The sequence below is a fragment of the Misgurnus anguillicaudatus genome, chromosome 7, assembly GCF_027580225.2.
Source record: "Misgurnus anguillicaudatus chromosome 7, ASM2758022v2, whole genome shotgun sequence".
NCBI classification, from domain to species: Eukaryota; Metazoa; Chordata; class Actinopteri; order Cypriniformes; family Cobitidae; genus Misgurnus; species Misgurnus anguillicaudatus.
In genome coordinates this window covers 7784667-7803978 of record NC_073343.2, presented here as the reverse complement: position 1 = coordinate 7803978, position 19312 = coordinate 7784667, and the positions used below count along the sequence as shown (strand labels likewise).

Below are 19312 nucleotides of genomic sequence, written 5' to 3'. Positions count from 1 at the left end.
CTGAAAACAGGGCTTTAAGTGTAAAATACCAAACTTGTCCTTTAAGTCAATGCAAAGACGCGAATAGGCATCCTGCGGCGCGGTAAGCGTGCAGAGGAACTATGCAGAACTTTTAAAACTATGGCGCGCGAAATGAGCATTGCCGCGTTATCTGCACTAGTTGAAAAATCTGAGCTTTGGTGGATTTTCGCACTGCGTTAACCAATCAGGAGCTTGCTGTAGCAATGATGTGATTACAAGAAGCGAGCGGAGGCAGAAAAACAAAACAACAATGGAGGACAATCATCATCACTACATGAGACATCTTCATACTTTTACAAGAATTAAAAGGATCTTGTTTGGAAGAGTGAGGAGGTTGAACATGTAAGTTTACTCAATTTCAGCTATATAAGCCGCCCCCAACGCGAATATACGCGTGAATGTCTTAAATGACTAGAATTTCATGCGCAAAAGAAGCGAGTAAACTCAAAATGTCCAACTACGTGCGAATAGGGTGTTTTTGATGCCTATTCTGCATCTGGTTTGAATGCACAGTTAGGCTATAAAAGTATTCGGGTATGTATTGTGAACTAGGTTTGATGTGAACTTGGAATTGGAAAAGTATTTGGGCAGTGAGTGCGTGTCACAAGTGAAGTCCACAAGAACACAAGTATAAACAAGAACAAGAAGGGTTTTATATACTGTATCAACATCTTTTGATACAATCAAGAATTGATATTGATTTTTGATGTTTGGTTTTATAATTAGTAGTAAAACGGTTTGTTTAACAATGGCTGGAATTTATTATAATAAGCAAGGCAAAGAAATCCAAGGAAGTGTCTGTTGTGTTCTCAGTCAATATTGTCATGTAATTCAACAGCTACATAAACCATCTACTGTCCCTCAAACACATTTTCAGCATAACTATCTGCCACTGTTTATGTTATGGATTTATAATATCACATTTTCCCAGTCTGTTCAAGAATGCATCCGATCTGCAAGCTGTCAGATCTCACAACATGTTCTGCTAAGCATCAAATGTCCATATTTGGGAGAATGGAGTGAAGATGCAGAGAGAGTATTGAGGCAAAAGGTCACTAAGAGGTCTGTGTACCAGAGAACAGTGAACCTTCTGACATCCACTGTAAGTTCATGCTGGGGTCCAGGTTGAGATCTACTCTCATTTCCCTCTATCCTTATCGATTGTCATTTCCTTCCAAATCTCTGTCTTTATAAAAACACTTGTTTACCATCCCACTGATCTCATTTTTTTCTGACACTACCCTCCTCCAATCCGACATCCAACACTTTATCCGACTTTTCCACTCTGTTCATCCTTGCCTCCCTCATTCTTGTGGTTTCATCCTCAGATCATGACTGTTTCCCCCATTTGCAGTTTTCAATCAAACCACAGGGTCACAAGGCCAAATGCTAATCTCAAACCAAAATCACATGACCGCAGAAAACGCAGCCGCTATGGAAAACAGACAATGACCCTGCACTCTTAGAAAGGATGTGTTAATTTTTTCTCTTTTTAAAGTTTTATCTTTTTGTGTTAAGCTTTTAACACATTATGTGTAATTTTAACACATTATGTGTCATTTTGTGTTGATTTTGTGTTAAAATTAAACACAAGTTGTGTTGAAAGTAACACAAAATGTGTTGTTTGAATAATAACAGAGATGGGTGGATTCTGGGACAACGCATTAGTGTTTTGTCCCGTAATCAACACTAATGTGTTGTTTTAAACACATCCGTTCTAAGAGTGTGTGCTGGGTCACAAATCCATACAGTATCTCATTACTTTATCTCACTTGTCAATGTTTTTGCACTATGGAATATCTTCTTGATAGCTTGTTTTGTGCTCATCTCAAATCAGTTATATATACCTTGTTAGATTTTCTTAAATTTGGCAGCACAGTTTTGAGTGGCTCGCCCAGTGCTTTAAGTGGGCCGGTACGCGCCAGTACTCAGTACCACCACTTCCAAATATAGCTCTTGAGCATACCACCATCTCTCTGTGCGCCCAGAATGTGCTTTTTTAGCATACCGGTATGCTCATTTGCACATCTGTTTAAATCAGAGGTTTAATTTAATCCTTTGGCTGCGCTGCCGTTTTCAGAGCGCCCTTCACAATGCACGCTTCCTAATTCGTCCCACCGAAAGCAGAGACTACATTACCCATACACCCTAGAGTTTTACCAGTTAAAAGTGCATGCGCCGCTTTTGCTGCAGTCGGTGTCAACAACTTAAAATGGTCCGGGGAGGTGTGTGTTTGTGTGTTTGTGTGAGAATCAGCAGTGAAGTAACACAGATAGAGAAAGTTAAATTCCTTTATCAACTTTTTCAACACAGCTACCAGATCCGTGTACTATAGTGGAGTGGAAAGAAGACGTTAGCAGATGCCCAAATATAAAGTGGCCAGATACATATATACGTATATTAGTATTAAATTAGTGCAACCAAATGCAACAACCAGACATTTTGATTCTGGGAAACTTTTTGATAAACTTTCTGAGTTCCTAACACGTTAGAACCAATGGGGAATAACACCACTTCCGTTGCCAAAAATTCACATGCGCTGTAAAAGGGTCTATAGCTGCTCGGTAAAAATAAAAAATACAATGAACACTTAATATGCCCTCCTGGCTTCAGACTATGAGTAGTAAATGAACAAGGTCAGAATCAGAGGACTCGCTGGCTGACATCCCACCAAGCCAGAATGATATCACTGCAGGTCAGACGCAAGCTTTCTCCAATACCCTTCTGTAGGTATTTCCGCTGTTGCGGCTGTCAGTTCGGTTTGTCTCGACGCAACTTCGGATTTCCTAAGGCCATGTGTGGCGTAAAAACATTCTTGAAATTGTAATATACATTTAGTTTAATTGCTAAACTACAAGTGAATGAAATTTCAATGAATTTGAACGACGCGCACAGGGTTTTACCACAACCAAAATGAAAAACAATGGGACAAAATAAAGTGATGACTATCGAGTTTCAAATGGGCAGTATTTTTTTATTCTTGAACCCATATGGCCTTGGTGTCATTTTAAAGTTTTTTCAAGCTAGTTTTAGCATTTAACCATGTTGAAAATTTTACTCACATACCTACCTTTTACACATGTTATTTATGTTCAATAGCTCTTTCTACAGTAGTTCTTTCTAAGGGTATTTTTTTCAAAATGTTCAGTAGCTATTTATAGCTCAAGCAAATCCACAAACTAATAAAATTATTTATAATTTTTTATAAGGTCGTCTGTTGACTGCCACTCAAAAAAATTTACTTTCACGTTTGCCAATTTTACTTAAATCTTTCATGTTGTGATAACTTAAAAAAATCTATTTAACAATGTGAAGTTAATTTAATCTAGTTCATTCAACAAAAAAAGTGTGTCTTGTCAGCTTTACCTAAAACTTATTTGTTCAGCCAACATAACATAAAAGTAACAGATTAATAAAACCAATACAGACTTGCATCTCATTGGCTGAGGATTTTGCAGTGTATTTTGGGTATTTGTTGTTCTGGCACACTTTTGGAGAAGTGTAGCACCATTAGATAAGTAAGTGAGTAATAAGTGTGCAAATATGAGTCAATGAATTTGTTCTGATATATATTTTAGAACAAAACAAAGAAACGGTTTGGAATGTTACATTGCATTTCGAATATGTTTGTGATATGTTTGATAAACTGTAATAAAATAAAGAAGTTGACTTAAATTCTAATTAAGAGGGTAAGAGTTTATAAAATGGCATTATTCAAATTTTATGTCATCATTAATAAAGAAAATGTACAGTTAACTCAATTTTTATTTGTTGACTCTACTAAGGTTTGTTACGTTTACTTAAACTTCTTTTGTAAAATGAACTAAATTATTGTTTGTTGAGATTACTTAATCAAATTGTGTGGAACCTGATGACATGATATTTTTAATTAAACCCCACATTTCATTTTTTGGTATATAAAACCCCTTCAATAATTGTTGTTACCTCAGTGGAGGAGTCGAGTCAGCAAAAAAATAAAATAAAAATAATAGAGTACCGGCACTACTTTTGGGCCACTTAAAGCACTGGGCTCGCCAACGTGTTAGAATCCTTCTAATACATGAAAGAATTATTAGTAATAATATTACAGTAGTTCTAGACATTTTGCAAGGCTTACAGTAAGATGAGAATGTAAAGTTCATGCTATCTCACGGGAGTGGCTAAATCGTATTTATTCATACGACCACATTTGTAAGTTTTTGTACCATTTGCTTTGACCCCTGTGATTTTGGGGTTAGGTGCTGGGTTAGGTTTTTCTTTTCATAAGAATCATACTTTTGCACCATTCACTTTGTATAAATTAGCAAAATTGTAAAATATGTATGGATTCTCGTGAGATCAGCCTGCATCTCACATAGAGCTGATTTGAGTGTTCTGATCTGCTTGCAAAACTTTGTAATATTGTTTGTTTGGTTTTGTTGTTGTTTTGTTGTTGTTCAACAAACTATTATTTTTTTTATATTTTGTCACATTTATTTTCAAATAGTTTATTTTCTTGTTTAAAGGCTATTTTGTATGTGACATATACAAAATCTGCTTGTTCAAAGCTTCTTTGATCTACATTTTCTCACAGCAAATGAAGCTCATGGCTTTACTGTGCCGCTTGTTTTGCTCCTAGTTGTTTGTTGAAAGAAAAGTAGTTGTTTTTTCCTGTTTTGTTTGTCTGTTTTGCTGTATTTGATTTGGATAAAGCTAAGCTAACAGACGGATTACAGACATACTGTTTTATCTTATCTTCTAAGACTTGTCATTTTTGTGTTGCAATATTTCCCAGTAAACTAGCAAGTCACTTTGAGGGGGAAGTTTGTATGAAATATTGGTTGCCAAAATAGAAAATCCCCACCTTCTTCGTGTTTCTTTGTTATCTGTCCAAAAATAGCTCAGCTGCTAAAGAGTTGCAAAAAAATGGAACATGCTTATGATGAAGCACTGTATTTTCATCCTAAATCATCAGTCTGGCTTCACATGAGAGCTCGGTTTTGTCAACCAAATCTTTTCGAAATGGCAGAACAGTAACCAACATTCTCAAAGAATTAATCATTCAACTTAAGTCAACATATGTGTAATAGAAACCTAATGACTCACAAGAGCTTCCAGTGTATATTTCATGAAACAAATTTAATAGTTACAGTATAATGTTAATACTGGAGGTGTGTGTGTGCGTGCGTGCGTGCGTATATGTGTGTAATAAAACAGTCAAATACATTGGAGAAAGCCGTCACACAAAGTGACCATCTATAAAGATCTACAAAACACATGGATTTGGTACACGCATCAAAACTTTTCACAAATGAATAGGAGATTGTCTTCTAACAGTGAGAGAAAAAGATAAAAAGCACAGCTTGCTTGGCCCTGTGTAACTATGTAAATAGCTGTTATAATTAACCCTGCGTTACAGTAGTTTGTGTCCCGCTCACCCCTGCAGTATGAATTACCATTAGCATCCCAGCCCTATATATGAATCCTACAGCCCTTAAGGTTTTCAATTAAAACTTAGCTGCAGATCTACCCTTAATGAAGCTGGCATCACAAGACTGTGTCATTTGTGTCTGTACAGGAGTTCCCTCCATGTTTTTCTTAACTACTTTGTTTAATGTGTTCATAATTATATCTTTGTTGTTTAAAATGTTGTAAGTGGTGAGGTTGGACAACTTCTGAAAGTCTTCAAGTGAGTAAGTCAGTCTGGCCGTAGCAAATGGACAAGTGAGGCTGGAATAGTCAATATCAAAATCACCTTCCTTCATCTCGATCTTTCCTTCTCTCTTCACACCTATCACACAAATACACACACAGGAACATTTTAATTTGATGTCGAAAAAGATTCCCTTTGTATTTTTATTCAATTGGGTCTATTTTAGGTCTTCATGCTAAAAAAGAATTCTCATAAGTTACTGTGAAAAATAATATTGTGAAAATACAGTAGGTGTGTCCAAAGTGTTGGCAGTGCTTACCAGGAGCCTTGAACTGTTTGAATGTGATGTTGATCAAGGGAAAGTGAATCACTATTGGAGCCTCTGGATTTTCTTTATCCTCAAACACATAAACTTCCTTCATCGGCTCTGACTCCAACTTTTTAAAATTGATTTTCGGAAATGGAATCTTGCGATCGATGCAGTACTCGTGAGTTTGTTTCAGGGGCTATTGGACACATACACAAACATTACAACACATGATCCACGCACAGGAATATTTTTACAGTTCTTGATGATGCATCACTTTTTAACTCTTTACCCGCCATTGACGAGTTATCTCGCTAATTAAAAAAAACATTTGCATAAAAAACGTGTTATTTTTTAATGATTATCCACTAGATGGTACACTTAACCAATTTATGAAAAAACTGAAGCAAAAACGTTATTTACTCATTTTAAACTCTGTGTGTGTTTTGATAATCGTTCTGAATCTGATCTCTAACAAAATTCCTTCACAAAAATGCAATTATTTTAGCATTTTGCTAAAAAACACAATTATTTTTAAAGAAAAATACCCATATTTAAGAGTTTATAAAAATATAAATAGGATGAAAGTTTTTTCCCGTTATGTTTGTTTATTGTTTGTTTGAAATCAGAGGGTCTGTTCTTTCATTTTATATATTTTTATATTTATATATTTTTTTAAATTTTCCTGGAAGGCATTTTGTAAAACTTTTATAAAAATCGCAAAAAATGCTGGCGGGCAACTTTTGAAAAATGGCTGGCGGGGAATAAGCAGGGTTGGGGAAAGTTACTTTTAAAAGTAATGCGTTACAATATTAAGTTACTTCCAAAAAAGTAACTAATTGCGTTGCTTAGTTACTTTTCATGGAAAGTACTTTTAGCTACTTTTCCGTTACTTTTTCTTGGCTGAGGCTTGATCTCTTTTAGGCCTTGCAGGTGTTTTTATGACTGAAAAGTTCTGCATTCACAATTTGCATATTTCATCACAAAAATGTCGAGATCTGGCCTTCCATCTCCGTTTCGGACTCAAACTTTTCCCACACAGGCTTGTGTGCATAGATTGCATAATGTGACTAGGTTTAGTTTAATTCAGTACATGATTTTTTTATCGAATTAACTAAACTAAAAAAGTTACTTGCATTACTTTTTTAAAAAAGTAACTCAAATATTAATGTGTACTTTTAAAAAGTAATGCATTACTTTACTCGTTACTTCAGAAAAGTAATATTATTACGTAATGCACGTTACTTGTATGGGAATGAGTTAATAGGAGCATGAGTAGTTAGGTAGAGCATTGCGTTTGTTTTGCAAAAGGTCATGGGTTTGATACCAGGGAACACACATCCTGATACAATGTATACATTGTAATTCACTGTAAGTTGCTTTGGATAAAAGCTGCCAAATGCATAAATATACCGAGCCTCTAAGGTGACATTGAAGTAAAAAAATCTAAGGTTTAGTTTCATGTGCTCATGCAAAACTTTTTACGTGCTCACGCGAAACTTTTGCATGCTCACGTGAAACTTTTATGTGCTGACACGAAACCTTCATGTGCAGAATTTTAGAAGTTTAGTTTCGTGTGCGCATGTGAAACTATCGTGTGCGGACGTGAAATGTTCGCGTGCACACATGAAGCTTTTGCGTGCGCTCATGAAACGTTCGCTTTCACGTGAAAATACTTTCACGGGATAGTTCCACGTTTCACCGCGATAGTTTTATGTGTGCACACAATAGTTTCACGTGCGCACGCGAAACTAAACTATTTAATTTTTTCTCCATCTCCCCTTAGGGGCTCCATATAAATATAAATGTAAAGCAAAATAGAAATTAAAACTATACTAATCCATTGCTGAACTTTAGAATGAATTTTTTTTATAAAAAAATACTTTAAAGCAACACTATGTAGTTTCCATGTAAAAATGACTTACAGCTTCCCCATGTGGTTGCAAAGTGCAACAGTGCCTGCTATCAGACACTCTTCTGCAGGCAGGGGGAGGGGCAGGGCTGTGTGCTCTACCCTCCACCGCCACTGTGTGCTTGTAGCAGCTAGGAGGCTGCTCAGGTTGCAGCAACAGTACAATTTGTCCAGCTTTAAGTTGTTCTATCACTGAAATAATTTTAGAGACATTATTTAAAGGTAAAAAAGCTACATAGTGTTGCTTTAAAAAAGTAAAACACATTTTGTACACATTTTTCACATTATCTAATAGTCCCTCAGGTCTTCCTCACCTTGAAGTGGTTCACATCCCAAGCGTAGTTCAGAGACAGAATAACATCTGCACGTCTCTTGGCGCGTAGTACAGGAGGAAATCCTGACTTGATCACAACAGCAGAGTCTATCAGTTCAAGCTTAGAGTCTGCTGGTGTCAGAGAGTTCGGAAAAGCATCTGGATGGTCTTCTGTAGACACCGTACAGAGTTCACATTATAAAAATGCTATTTACAGTTTTCCAATGCTATATTTCACACATGGCAATACTATTTATACAAAACATAAACCATGCTCTGACCATTCCATGTGTTGAAGTCACTGTTCTCAGTGTAGTTCTTGTGCAGGTAGAAACCTCGCAGAAAGTTGTACGCTTGGCTAATAATGGGGCGGCTGGTAAGAAAGTTGCTCACTCTTTTTGCCAGTTCAGTCATAGGACTGACGTAACGCGTATCCATCGTTGATGCTTTATCATCTATGTCTAAAGTTGAATGAAAATTCAAAATAATTAAAATTACAGTTTCATCATTTGCATATACACAGATCAAAACCTTTGTTTCCCTCACCTGCATTCGTCACTTCTTCTCCAACCTGGTCAGCCCAGGATGGAGTAACTCCAGTGGCACAAGTCCAAATCTGAGTCAGACTCAGAGAGAAAACACTGCTCCATATTCCTGCAAACAAACACCCATGTGAAATCCATTAAATGCATCATACCGAGCTTCAATCATAACTTTTGACTTTAATAATAAACATATCAGTTAAAACTAATTTCCTGTTTAAAACCATTGGAGATCAGTGGCGGCTGGTGACTTCTTTTTTCGAAGTCGCACGATGCGAAGTTCGTCACAACATGCATGTAGACCATCATGTGTGTGGTTCGTCATTTCAAAATACGTGTTCTGCGTGTCGAGTGAACCTATGTGCATCACGTGTTTTCTCAAAATAAGTGCCTGCTGCAGATGCGTCAAAGAGGCTGTTTACAATTGGCATTAACATGCGTTTTTGTCGATCTGATCACAAGTGGACAACGTTAATGCCAGGTGTAAACGGTGTTCAAAATGTTTTGAGCTCGTCCACTTTCGAACACTTTCAACCACATCCAGAGGTAGTCGAAACCACTTTCGATCGGATCGTTTTGGAGTTGCGGAACACACATGTGGTTGAATGTGTTCAAACAGCCACACGCGAATGCCTTCTCTCCGCCCATTTATCTAATCTGAGATATTAAACACAAGTTTTACGTCTTTTTTTGAGTTCTGGCATAAACATACGGTGAACAGCGCTATTTTTAGCCTTTCATTTAAATACTAGGTGTAAACGTAATGTGTCTCTCTCGTCCACTTGTGATCCGATCGATGAAAACACATCTTAATACCAAGTCTAAACAGCCCCTAAGGGTTTAAAATAAAAAAGACACTCACTTTGCCAGATACTCCCATAATCTCATGCGTAATCAGAGTTTACTGTTAAGGGAATGTCTTGCGTGTATTTTGTGAACATGAGCGTCTCTTTTAACATGTGATGCACATGGTTCACATGACACAACAAACACATATTTTGAAAACACGAGCAACACACATGACACATATTTTGAATTTGTGCCCCTCGGAAGAGCAGTCACCAGCCGCCACTGTTGGAGACTTAAAAACTATATTCCCAATAGAGAGAAGATCCCAGTTTCAGGCAGTTTCCTGACCATGTGACCAAGATAATATTCACTCCCAAAGTTCTGTGCAGGTATGAAGGCACCATACTTCAGAAATCCAACCTCGTATGGGGTAAATTCACACCATTCTAAAAAAAGACAGAAAAGACGGTATGAACCTTTAGATTTGACCTTTGCTGTTCTTTTATTCTTTGTTCTACATCTTTAGAGGTGTAACTTTCATGACAGAAATGCAATATAATATACATAACTACAGTACTGTGCAAAAGTCTTAGGCCGCCACTTGTTGTTTTAGAAGTTTTAATGTCCATCCATATTTATTTTTCAACCTATTTTATTAAGATACAAACAGAAAATACAGGAACTATGTACAAAAATTGAAATTTTCAGGACTAAATGTCTTCTTTAGGCATCGCATCGTCAGTGTTTAGTGTGACCTCTCTTTGCATTAAACACATCTTGAGCGTTTTGGAGCAGAATGAAGTTAAAATACTAATTTCTTTAAAATAAGAAATTAGGATTTAATTTTATTTTGGTTTTAGAGATCCTGATATTGCTTAAGTGGAAGGGGAGTTTACCCTAAAAACCTGACACATCAGTTTACATTTTTATACAGTTTTTAATACTTAATACACATTTCCTGTATTTTCTATATGTATTCTATTAAAGAAACAATTATATATGATCACTATAACATTACAAAAACAACAAATCTTTTGCACAGTACTGTATATTATCAGTGGTGTATGAAGACCTTAGATAATAAGTGGTACTGTATTGTTTTTATTATCTTACAAAGAGCCATATACACAGCGGGTCTCCTATCATGAAAGTCACCGTCATGTTTCTACATTAGCCCTAAACGAACAAACTGTCCTACAGAGTGTTTTTCGTCCCTACATTGGTCCTGCCCCAAATGGCGCACTTTATGTGGACTTTCGGTCTTGTGGCCTTGAATTGTGCGTGCTCGCTTAGTCTACGAGTCCGTAGGGTGTCCCATCTGTCATTTATATGCCCCGAAGTGTGCTCATCAGCGCCCATTTCACACCCTTGATGCAGTCTTCGGCGAAGCCCGCACTGCAGCAGGCTTCACGCACTTTACCAACCCAGAAGTCCTTGCGAAAGGGCAATCAGACGAATCAGACGATGGGTGAGAGGAGTTCATACTGATGGGCAACTTATTTCCGGCATGATGTTTGAATTTGTCCCAAGTTGCGTCAAGGGTCCCTAAGGTCTGCACTACATGATGTCATCAAAGTGTTGAATCTGAAGAAGTCCATAAGTCCATTTGGGACAAGGCCATTGTCTCAGACCGCTACCGTAACTTCTCATTGTATTTCGAAATTGAGTTTGGCTGCAATTAGCAATCTGACCACCAGTTGCCGCTAAAACCCACACTGTACCTTTAAAGGGATAGTTCACACAAAAAAGAAAATTCTGACATCATTTAGGCTACTCACCCTTAAATTGTTTCAAACTTGTAAACATTTTTTTGTTCTGCTCAGTGCCGGTCTTTCCTATACGCAAATTTGCATAGGGCCCCGCACCACTAGGGGGCCCCCTTGATCTCAAGATAATTTAAAACCATTATACCAAATCAAAACATGCAGATTTATGCAGGTTTTTAAAAATACTTTCTTTATTTACTGATATGTACTCGGACAACATGCAGGCCGTTTCTTAATCTGAAGGCTGCAGGCAAATTCCGAGGTCACATTTGTAGGCTGCATGCCTCAAAAAGACGTAGGCTATTTCAGAATATTAACAATTATAAAGTTGACTATTATTCTTAGTTAACAGTTAATTGTTATATTATGCTTATAACTTTGGCAATAAAATGATTATTTAACTTAAATAAACCAAGCGAAATGACATGCAGCGCGCAAATGCGACCTCCGGAGGTTGCAGCCTTTGCATTTAGAAACAGCTTTGCATGCTCTTTCAGTTTTTAAAGACTTTGTTCTCAAGACGTCAGTATTTACCAGACTCTACTGTACTTCCTGTCTTGCCATTCTTCATGTTGATAGCTGTATAGATTGGAAGAGGGTTCTGGCCCTTTAATAGTGCCACCTGCTGTTCAGAGAGTGTAGCCATTTTTTTCTGAATAAGAAATAATTCATTATTTAATTAATAAATATTTGAATGAACTTAAAAATACATATTTAATGGAGATAATGATATTCTGCTTTATGTATACAATGTTATCTGTGTTATCTATGAAACAGATGCAAAACCAAAAGCCAAAACTTTGTCTTCATTACCTTTCCATTTATGAGGTACTCTACAGCCAGACCCCACAGATCAATGAGAGAGACGAGATGTCCTTGTTTTTCTTTCTCTTCCATCTTTTCTTTGTAGTGCCGCAGCTGCTCCATGGAAAATAAACTAGACATGCTTTTTGTGATTTCCTTTTTAACCGACTCCATAGTGACATTCAAGTCCCTGCTTGACCAGTCAGCATCACCATAAAGAGAGGATAAAGTCCTACGAGGAAATTCAAATTTTTACTGTTGTGCTAAATTTTCAACATTGGTCTTGTCAAATTGTATTCCGATTCAAATTGTAGGACCCCTTTTGCTCACCAGGTGGAGCCAGAAGACCCTGTGATGTAGCTGATAGCATCAAGGAGTTGGAGCTTCTGTAGACCTCTAAGAGCTCCATATGTGCCCGTCATTGCTCGAGACCCACCTCCAGAACACACCACAGCTATCACTGGCACCTGTTGGAGTCACACAAAACAAACAAACAAACAATAAAATGAACAAATCTGTTTTCAATAGATCTCTGTGTTTGTTGACTGTGTTTTTAGGCTAATGTGTTCCTGCCTTGCTGGGTTCAGGTGGTGAGGTGAGTTTCAAAGCTCTCTGTAGTGCTTGTGACACGACTTTCCTCCTCTTCATCAGAAAATTCTTCTCCTCCGTCGGGATATCAAAACCCAGTCGTAAATTCATGTCTTCACTAGAGCTTAAAAACACAGAGACAAACAATATTATTCTAAAAATTCAACATATTGACATTTTGGTATTAACAAACTTAAATGAAGTTTTTGCACTGGTTATGGATAAATTTTTCAAACTGTTTACCGGTCCTCTGTCTTTACTTGCAGATCTAATGTGCCCTATAAAAAAATGTATATTTTCATCTTAGGTAGTATTCCTTTATATATTTAAATACTTATAACAATATACATACTTTATTTGCATATAAGTCACTACAAATAATTTATCAAAGTGTACCAACAGTTGCTAGTACTCACCTTTCCAACAGGCATAGAGAGTTTGATTTGTTTTTTAGCTGATATTGTTCTTAGAGGGACAGAGGCCAAGGGGTTTACAGTAGATCCATCTACGCTATCTTCTTTTTTCACATCCTGGACAAATATTAAATAGATAATGGTCAGATCATGATATTTCAGGAATTTAAACATACAGGTATCACACTGAACATTGTTCGTATACTTTGATAGCAACCAAATAACTGAAGTGAAAACATCTATGTATTACTACTACTACAGCAAAATCAAATACAATATTTAACATTAAAATGTAGTGACTTAATTAAAGTTTAAAATATTCAGAATTGTTATGGATATTGATGGTTGATGTGTTTGCTACACTTAATAAGGTGCAAACCCAAATAGGTAAGAATATCAAATATCAATGTGAGGACACATCCTGTGATGGTATGAGACTAAATTCAGTCTCCAAGTCTCGATTGATGTAGTAGCGCATAGTTTGTGAGAAGCTGGGATTTTCCACAGAGCCTGAGATGATATTGTCTTCCTTAAACGCACCCCTCAGTTTTAAAAGTAGGCTTTTCACTGAGGTAAACACAAACAAAAAAACACACATGCAATTGTTTAGAATTGTAAAATGTACATTTAACCAAAATAAAATGTACGCTGTAACGCTACTGGTATAAACATATCAAATTATAAATGGATAGGCAATGTTTACATTAGATAACTTTCTATTAAGAAATCATCTACTATCATACTATATGGAATGAGAAAATTAGTATGCAAAACGTAGCATGAAACTGCAGTTAGTTACGCAAGAAATGCCTATAGCCCTAGATGATCTACAGTTTCTGTAGAGATTTTGTGCAGCTTATTTGAAGTCATACTAAAAAAAAATCCTTGTGGTTGTACAGTACTTGTTTATCAACACCTGAGTAAATTATTTCCACAGTAGGTATTATTGCATCATAGGAAAATGAGCATACAGGTCAAAAAATAATGAAGTTGTTCTGGTTACACGCATACTTATAACAATATAGCAATTTTAGAGGCTTAGCACTCACTTTCACTATAAAAAAAAATCTGTAGAAATTACCGTAGTACGGGGTATTAGTGGCGACTATAGCTGCCAGTAACTATCTGTAGATGTTACATGTATGTTATTTACTGCTAGCAGTTTGTTCAAAGTTAAATGAACATTAAACATTTTCAGTCTTATCTTCTGCAGTAAGTTACTGGCAACCAGCTACATAATTACAGCACTTTTTTTACAGTGTATGGATAGGAGCTGATCAGTATATTCTTTGAAGAAATTTTGAATTAGTTTTGAAAGTCTGAAACCCAGAAAGATTCTCCACTGCTTACCATCAGTCCGTAATTTTTCTGCCGTCACGTCTAGTGCACAGAATGGAGCTGCCTAGAAAAATTAAAAGTGGTTTAGGATTGTGCATTCAGATTTACTGAATTCTACAATTGTGTTGGGGAAGTATATTTTAATATCTTAACAAAATTCAAATGGATAAAATGTTTCCTATTATAATTTTCTTAAGAAAAATATACTTCTCAGATAAGTATTGGAACCTGTTCTTTTGTGTAACCAAACTGAAATAAAGGATCTTACCATCAACACTCCATTTGATAGGTAAGGCTCTGGGCTTTCAGGGCTTTAATACAGAAGAAATATATGAGAATGTATCAGTTAAATACATATATGAGAATGTATCAGTTAAATACATTAATAATTAATTCACTTTTAATTCACTTTTATGAAGATACAAACAGAAAATACCGGAAATATGTACACAAAATCAAAAACAAAACAATTTTCAGAACTAAATGTCTTTTTCAGGCATCAGTCAGTATTTAGTGTGACCTCTCTTTTTTGAGTCAAGTCATTTGATTAGAATGAGAAATTAGGATTTAATTTCATTTAGATTCTGCAGCTGTCGCTATTGCTCAAGTGGAAGGGGAGTTTACCCTAAATACTTGACACTATAGCTTATACTTTTATACTGTTTTTAATACTACATACACATTTCCTGTATTTTGTATTCTGGTTGTATTCTAATACAAAACCTAAGAAATAATGATATATGATCACTACACAATTGCAAAAACAACAAATCTAATTATGCGATGGTGGTGTCTTTTGCACAGTACTGTATATAATGTCATTGCATAATTGGTTAACAATATCAACTATTCAAAAGAGTATTATTGGTTGCAGATATTTTCTCAAATTGTTTACAGTTTTTATTACTCACCTCTCTGTCATATTAAACTCCACCCACAGCTCATTCTTTTTCTAGAAAAATCATATGCATAATTATCAGACTAAAGGATCAGACTACACCTAAAAACATTTCTAGCATCTGATTTTTATCCTCTGATTAAGGAATGGACAACAAACATTTCTAATGTCAGCAGTATAAATAATATTTAAACTACGCAAATACAATGATGACTAAATGCAACAATCATTATTAAAGGAAAACACCACCGTTTTTCAATATTTTACTATGTTCTTAGCTCAACTTAGAAGAATTAATACATACCTATCTTTTTTCAATGCGTGCACTTTTAATCTTTGTACAGCGCTTCTTAAATGTGTTAGCATGTAGTCTAGCCCCATTCATTCCTATGGGTCCAAACAAAAGTTTAATTTTGTGCCACCATACTTACTTGTGTAACTACTCATGTAACAGTCTTTAAAGGGGATATATCATGAAAATCAGATTTTTCTGTGTTTAAGTGCTATAATTGGGTTCCCAGTGCTTCTAAAAAAATGAAATGTATCCAGTAACTTGGTTTTACTAAACCATTCTCTGCAAGCATGTAAAAAAATAGGTCTTTGAAATTCGGCTCCCCTTGTGATGTCAGAAGGGGATAATACGCCCCTTAATCTGCACTATCCAACCACAGCACTGCCAGTTAGTGCAGAAATCAGCTCATTTGCATTTAACAGCACACACCCAAAATTTACACATTTTTGCTCACACCTACAGAGGGGCAATTTTAACATGCTATAACAAATTATCTATACAATATTTTGAGCTAGAACTTCACATATGTACTCTGGAGACACCAAAGATTTATTCAACATCATAAAAAGTCTTGTGAAATGTCCCCTTTAAATAGGAAAACATCAGTGTTTGGTGGCTTCTAAATTCATCCCTGTTTGGAGCCATAGGAATGAATGGGGCTAGGCTAAATGCTAACACATTCACAATGCGCTGTACAAAGATTAAAAGTGCACGCATTGAAAAAAGATAGGTATGTATTAATTTGTCTAAGGTGAGGTAAGAACATAATAAAATATAAAAAGGTGGTGTTTTCCTTTAAGGTCTATAAGGGCCTGTGGAGTGATATTTGCTGTTGTTTATTGATTAAAAAATGTGGAAATGTATCAACCATACAGTATATAAAAAAACCACATGTGTCACGTTATTTATTGCTACTAATATGCATTACTAACACATGTCAGAATTTTACAGAGAACTGACCTCATCATCTGTAATGAAGCATTTTTTCAGCTTTTGTCCAAGTGTGAGGTTACTGATATCAAACAGGATAGAGGAACAGCAGTCATCTTTTGTAATAAAGTCAGCATCATAGATGTAGAGTTCCAGAATATTCTGCGGAATCAAGAAGATAGTGGTGAAGTCATCTGAAAGCACGCAGAAAAGGGTTCAGGTTTCACATCTTTGTTGGATCCCTGATCTCATGAATTTCCGTGGTATAGTCACGGAATATTTTGTTCATTTATTCGTGTCACGGATCTCTGCATTTTTCCGTGGCCGTACCACGGACTTTCTTTTTCGTGACAATGACACGGATAAATGAGCAAACTACTCTGTGACTATACCACAGAACTTTGTGAGATCATGTTGGTTGGATCTTTATTCCAAGGGAAAAGAAATGCAAGTTTTTAGACGCTCTTTTTTTAATTAGGAACAGCAAGTGTGTGGTTTAAAGTTATATAGCTTAGTTTCAAGCTTGACAAACTGAATTATGTACCTTGACACCACTGTGTACTCTGAAACGAAAGGTTTCATTCCATTCTGGTGCATTGTTGTTTTTGATGGTTTTGGTGCGATGACAGCAGGCGCAGGCCGTGGGTAATTTTAAGAGGACGTAGCAGTCAGATTTAGAAACTGAAGAGGGAAAACAGTAATTTTAAGAGGAAAGTATGCAACGAATCATAGCTAATAAGACTAAAATATAACTCTTATAACAAATACAATGCAGGTGCCTCATACATTATTTCCAGAGAAGTACATTCTTAATGTTATTTATTGCATATCATGGGATAGTTCACAAAAAAATCTGTAATGATTTACTAAAAAAAATTGATAAATGATGGTAAGCACACAGTTTACCGTACCCATTGACTTCCACCATATTTGTTTAAGCTATTATGGAAGTCAGTGGGCACCATGTGCTTATCATCATAGTAATTTTTGTGAACTATCCCTTTAAATACAACAAAGGAAGGTGTTGACTCACATATATCACGTGACTGACTTAATTTCGCTCTCAACACTGTGATGGTGAGATTCCAATATGGCATTAACTCCTATAAAACAGGTTAAAACAAAATTCAGGTAGAAATCTGTCAACAGAACACTTTAAACAGATAAATGTGTATAAGATGAAACAAGAGCTGTGAATTCAAATGCATAGACAAAGGGTCTAGAAATCAATATTTTGTATGTTTATGTAATATAAGCCAAGCACCGATCTACAGTCAACAACAACATTTTTAAAGTTTGGCAATGGCAGTCATTCTTTTAAGCTGGACCTTACGTCAAGAAAAAAGTAAACAAACAAAAGCACGATTTTCATGACAACTACTGCTTTCGGTATAGAGTTGCACTCCGCCAAGATGCACACATGCTGACTGAAAAACATAGCTTGTAATGCACTGTAAGTTGCTTTACTTAAACATTTCTGCATAAATGCAACAAACACAATTCTGCTCCCGCTTCATGAACAGCGGTCATTGATCAGTATAACACATTAATGCTTTTGTTAAACTTTATTTCTGCCTTTAGCTCTTTTTCCTGATGCAGGAAAATTTTGCATTATGCTGAAGCAAATCATGTCAATAAGGTCTATTTATCACATAGCAAGGTATGTTAGTAAGGTTATAATGCTATCAAACAATCAGGTTAATTCATCAAAGTCAAATATTTGTGAGGAAAAGTTTACCTTCTGCATGTTTGTGTTCTCAGCAAGACCACAGTCAACACTTGAAGGCAAAAGAAGAAATGTCAATCTCACTAGTCTGTGTATATAACACTGAAAACCTGAAGAACTTGTTAGTCACTAGCCCTTTGCGCCCTAAAAAAAAAATGTAAATCGAGTTTTTGGTTTCTTCCTAATATATCTCCTTTAAGCCTTAAGATCATGCTATTGTTTTAAGTTTCCATGAGTAACAGTTTTCAGTTTTTCTTGTGTTATTTGCAATTTCATTCTTACAGTTAAGGTGCATGTAGCCCATCCAGTTTCAGCCAAGCCCTCTTATTTAAATAAACTGGGAACGTTATAATCCTTCCAGCCTCAGGCAAAATCATTACGCTTCTGAATATAATTTAAATCTGATACATGTTTTTCAAATAATACTGGTATTCACTTTCCAATTAAGCTTCTTCATAAGATCATGTACATGTAATTTAAAAGAGCAAAGCAAAGCTGAGAAGAGCAAAGCAAACAGGTGAGTTATTAAGTGAAACTTTACTGGTAAGTGAATGATTTATTTATACTGTATAAAGAACATGAATCAGTCTTTCTATTAGTCAAGCCTATAGCGCACAACACAGCTACAGTAAGTATCACTTGCTCTCACACGCTGTACTTGTTCACACTTGTTACCAAAGTAGTTCCTCAGAAAAGGCCTTAGGCTTGTTATAACATGATGTTTTTTGGAATTATTAACATAGGCTTTTCTTTGTCCGTGACATGGGAAAGTATAGTCCCACACACAAGGTTTCTCTGTGTGTGTGTTTACAGCATGTTTACAGTATGAAAGGCTGTGATGCTGTTTTGAATGTAGTTACATCTGAAGATCATTGTAAGACATGATGTGACGGAGAGACATCTTTTTGTTATAAGGCTTGACATATAAACAGTACGTTGCTATGATGAAAGTTTCAGAAAGGGTGTTGATACTAATTTGTACAGTATGTTCATTGGTGTGGCCGGTATTCAAAGTTCACACAGTTATGAAAGTAGTGTTCC

At 36.0% G+C, this 19312-nt stretch overlaps 1 protein-coding gene across 1 annotated transcript; it reads right to left on the bottom strand.

Moving 5' to 3' along the window:
• Nucleotides 1-5120: 5120 nt before the first annotated feature.
• LOC129417585 (cytosolic phospholipase A2 delta) lies at nt 5121-18593 on the bottom strand. The gene is made up of 21 exons (XM_073869348.1): nt 18554-18593; nt 18284-18323; nt 17579-17648; nt 17090-17226; nt 16576-16707; nt 15337-15377; nt 14694-14736; nt 14438-14489; nt 13512-13654; nt 13091-13207; nt 12918-12952; nt 12660-12798; nt 12417-12553; nt 12096-12318; nt 11817-11934; nt 9826-9962; nt 8732-8840; nt 8467-8646; nt 8187-8356; nt 5973-6159; nt 5121-5791 (listed from the first exon to the last, which is right to left on the bottom strand). Exons 2-21 carry the CDS (start codon nt 18290-18292, stop codon nt 5508-5510), a joined length of 2463 nt encoding a protein of 820 aa, XP_073725449.1. The 5' UTR covers nt 18293-18323; nt 18554-18593; the 3' UTR covers nt 5121-5507.
• Between the last annotated feature and the right edge of the window lie 719 nt (nt 18594-19312).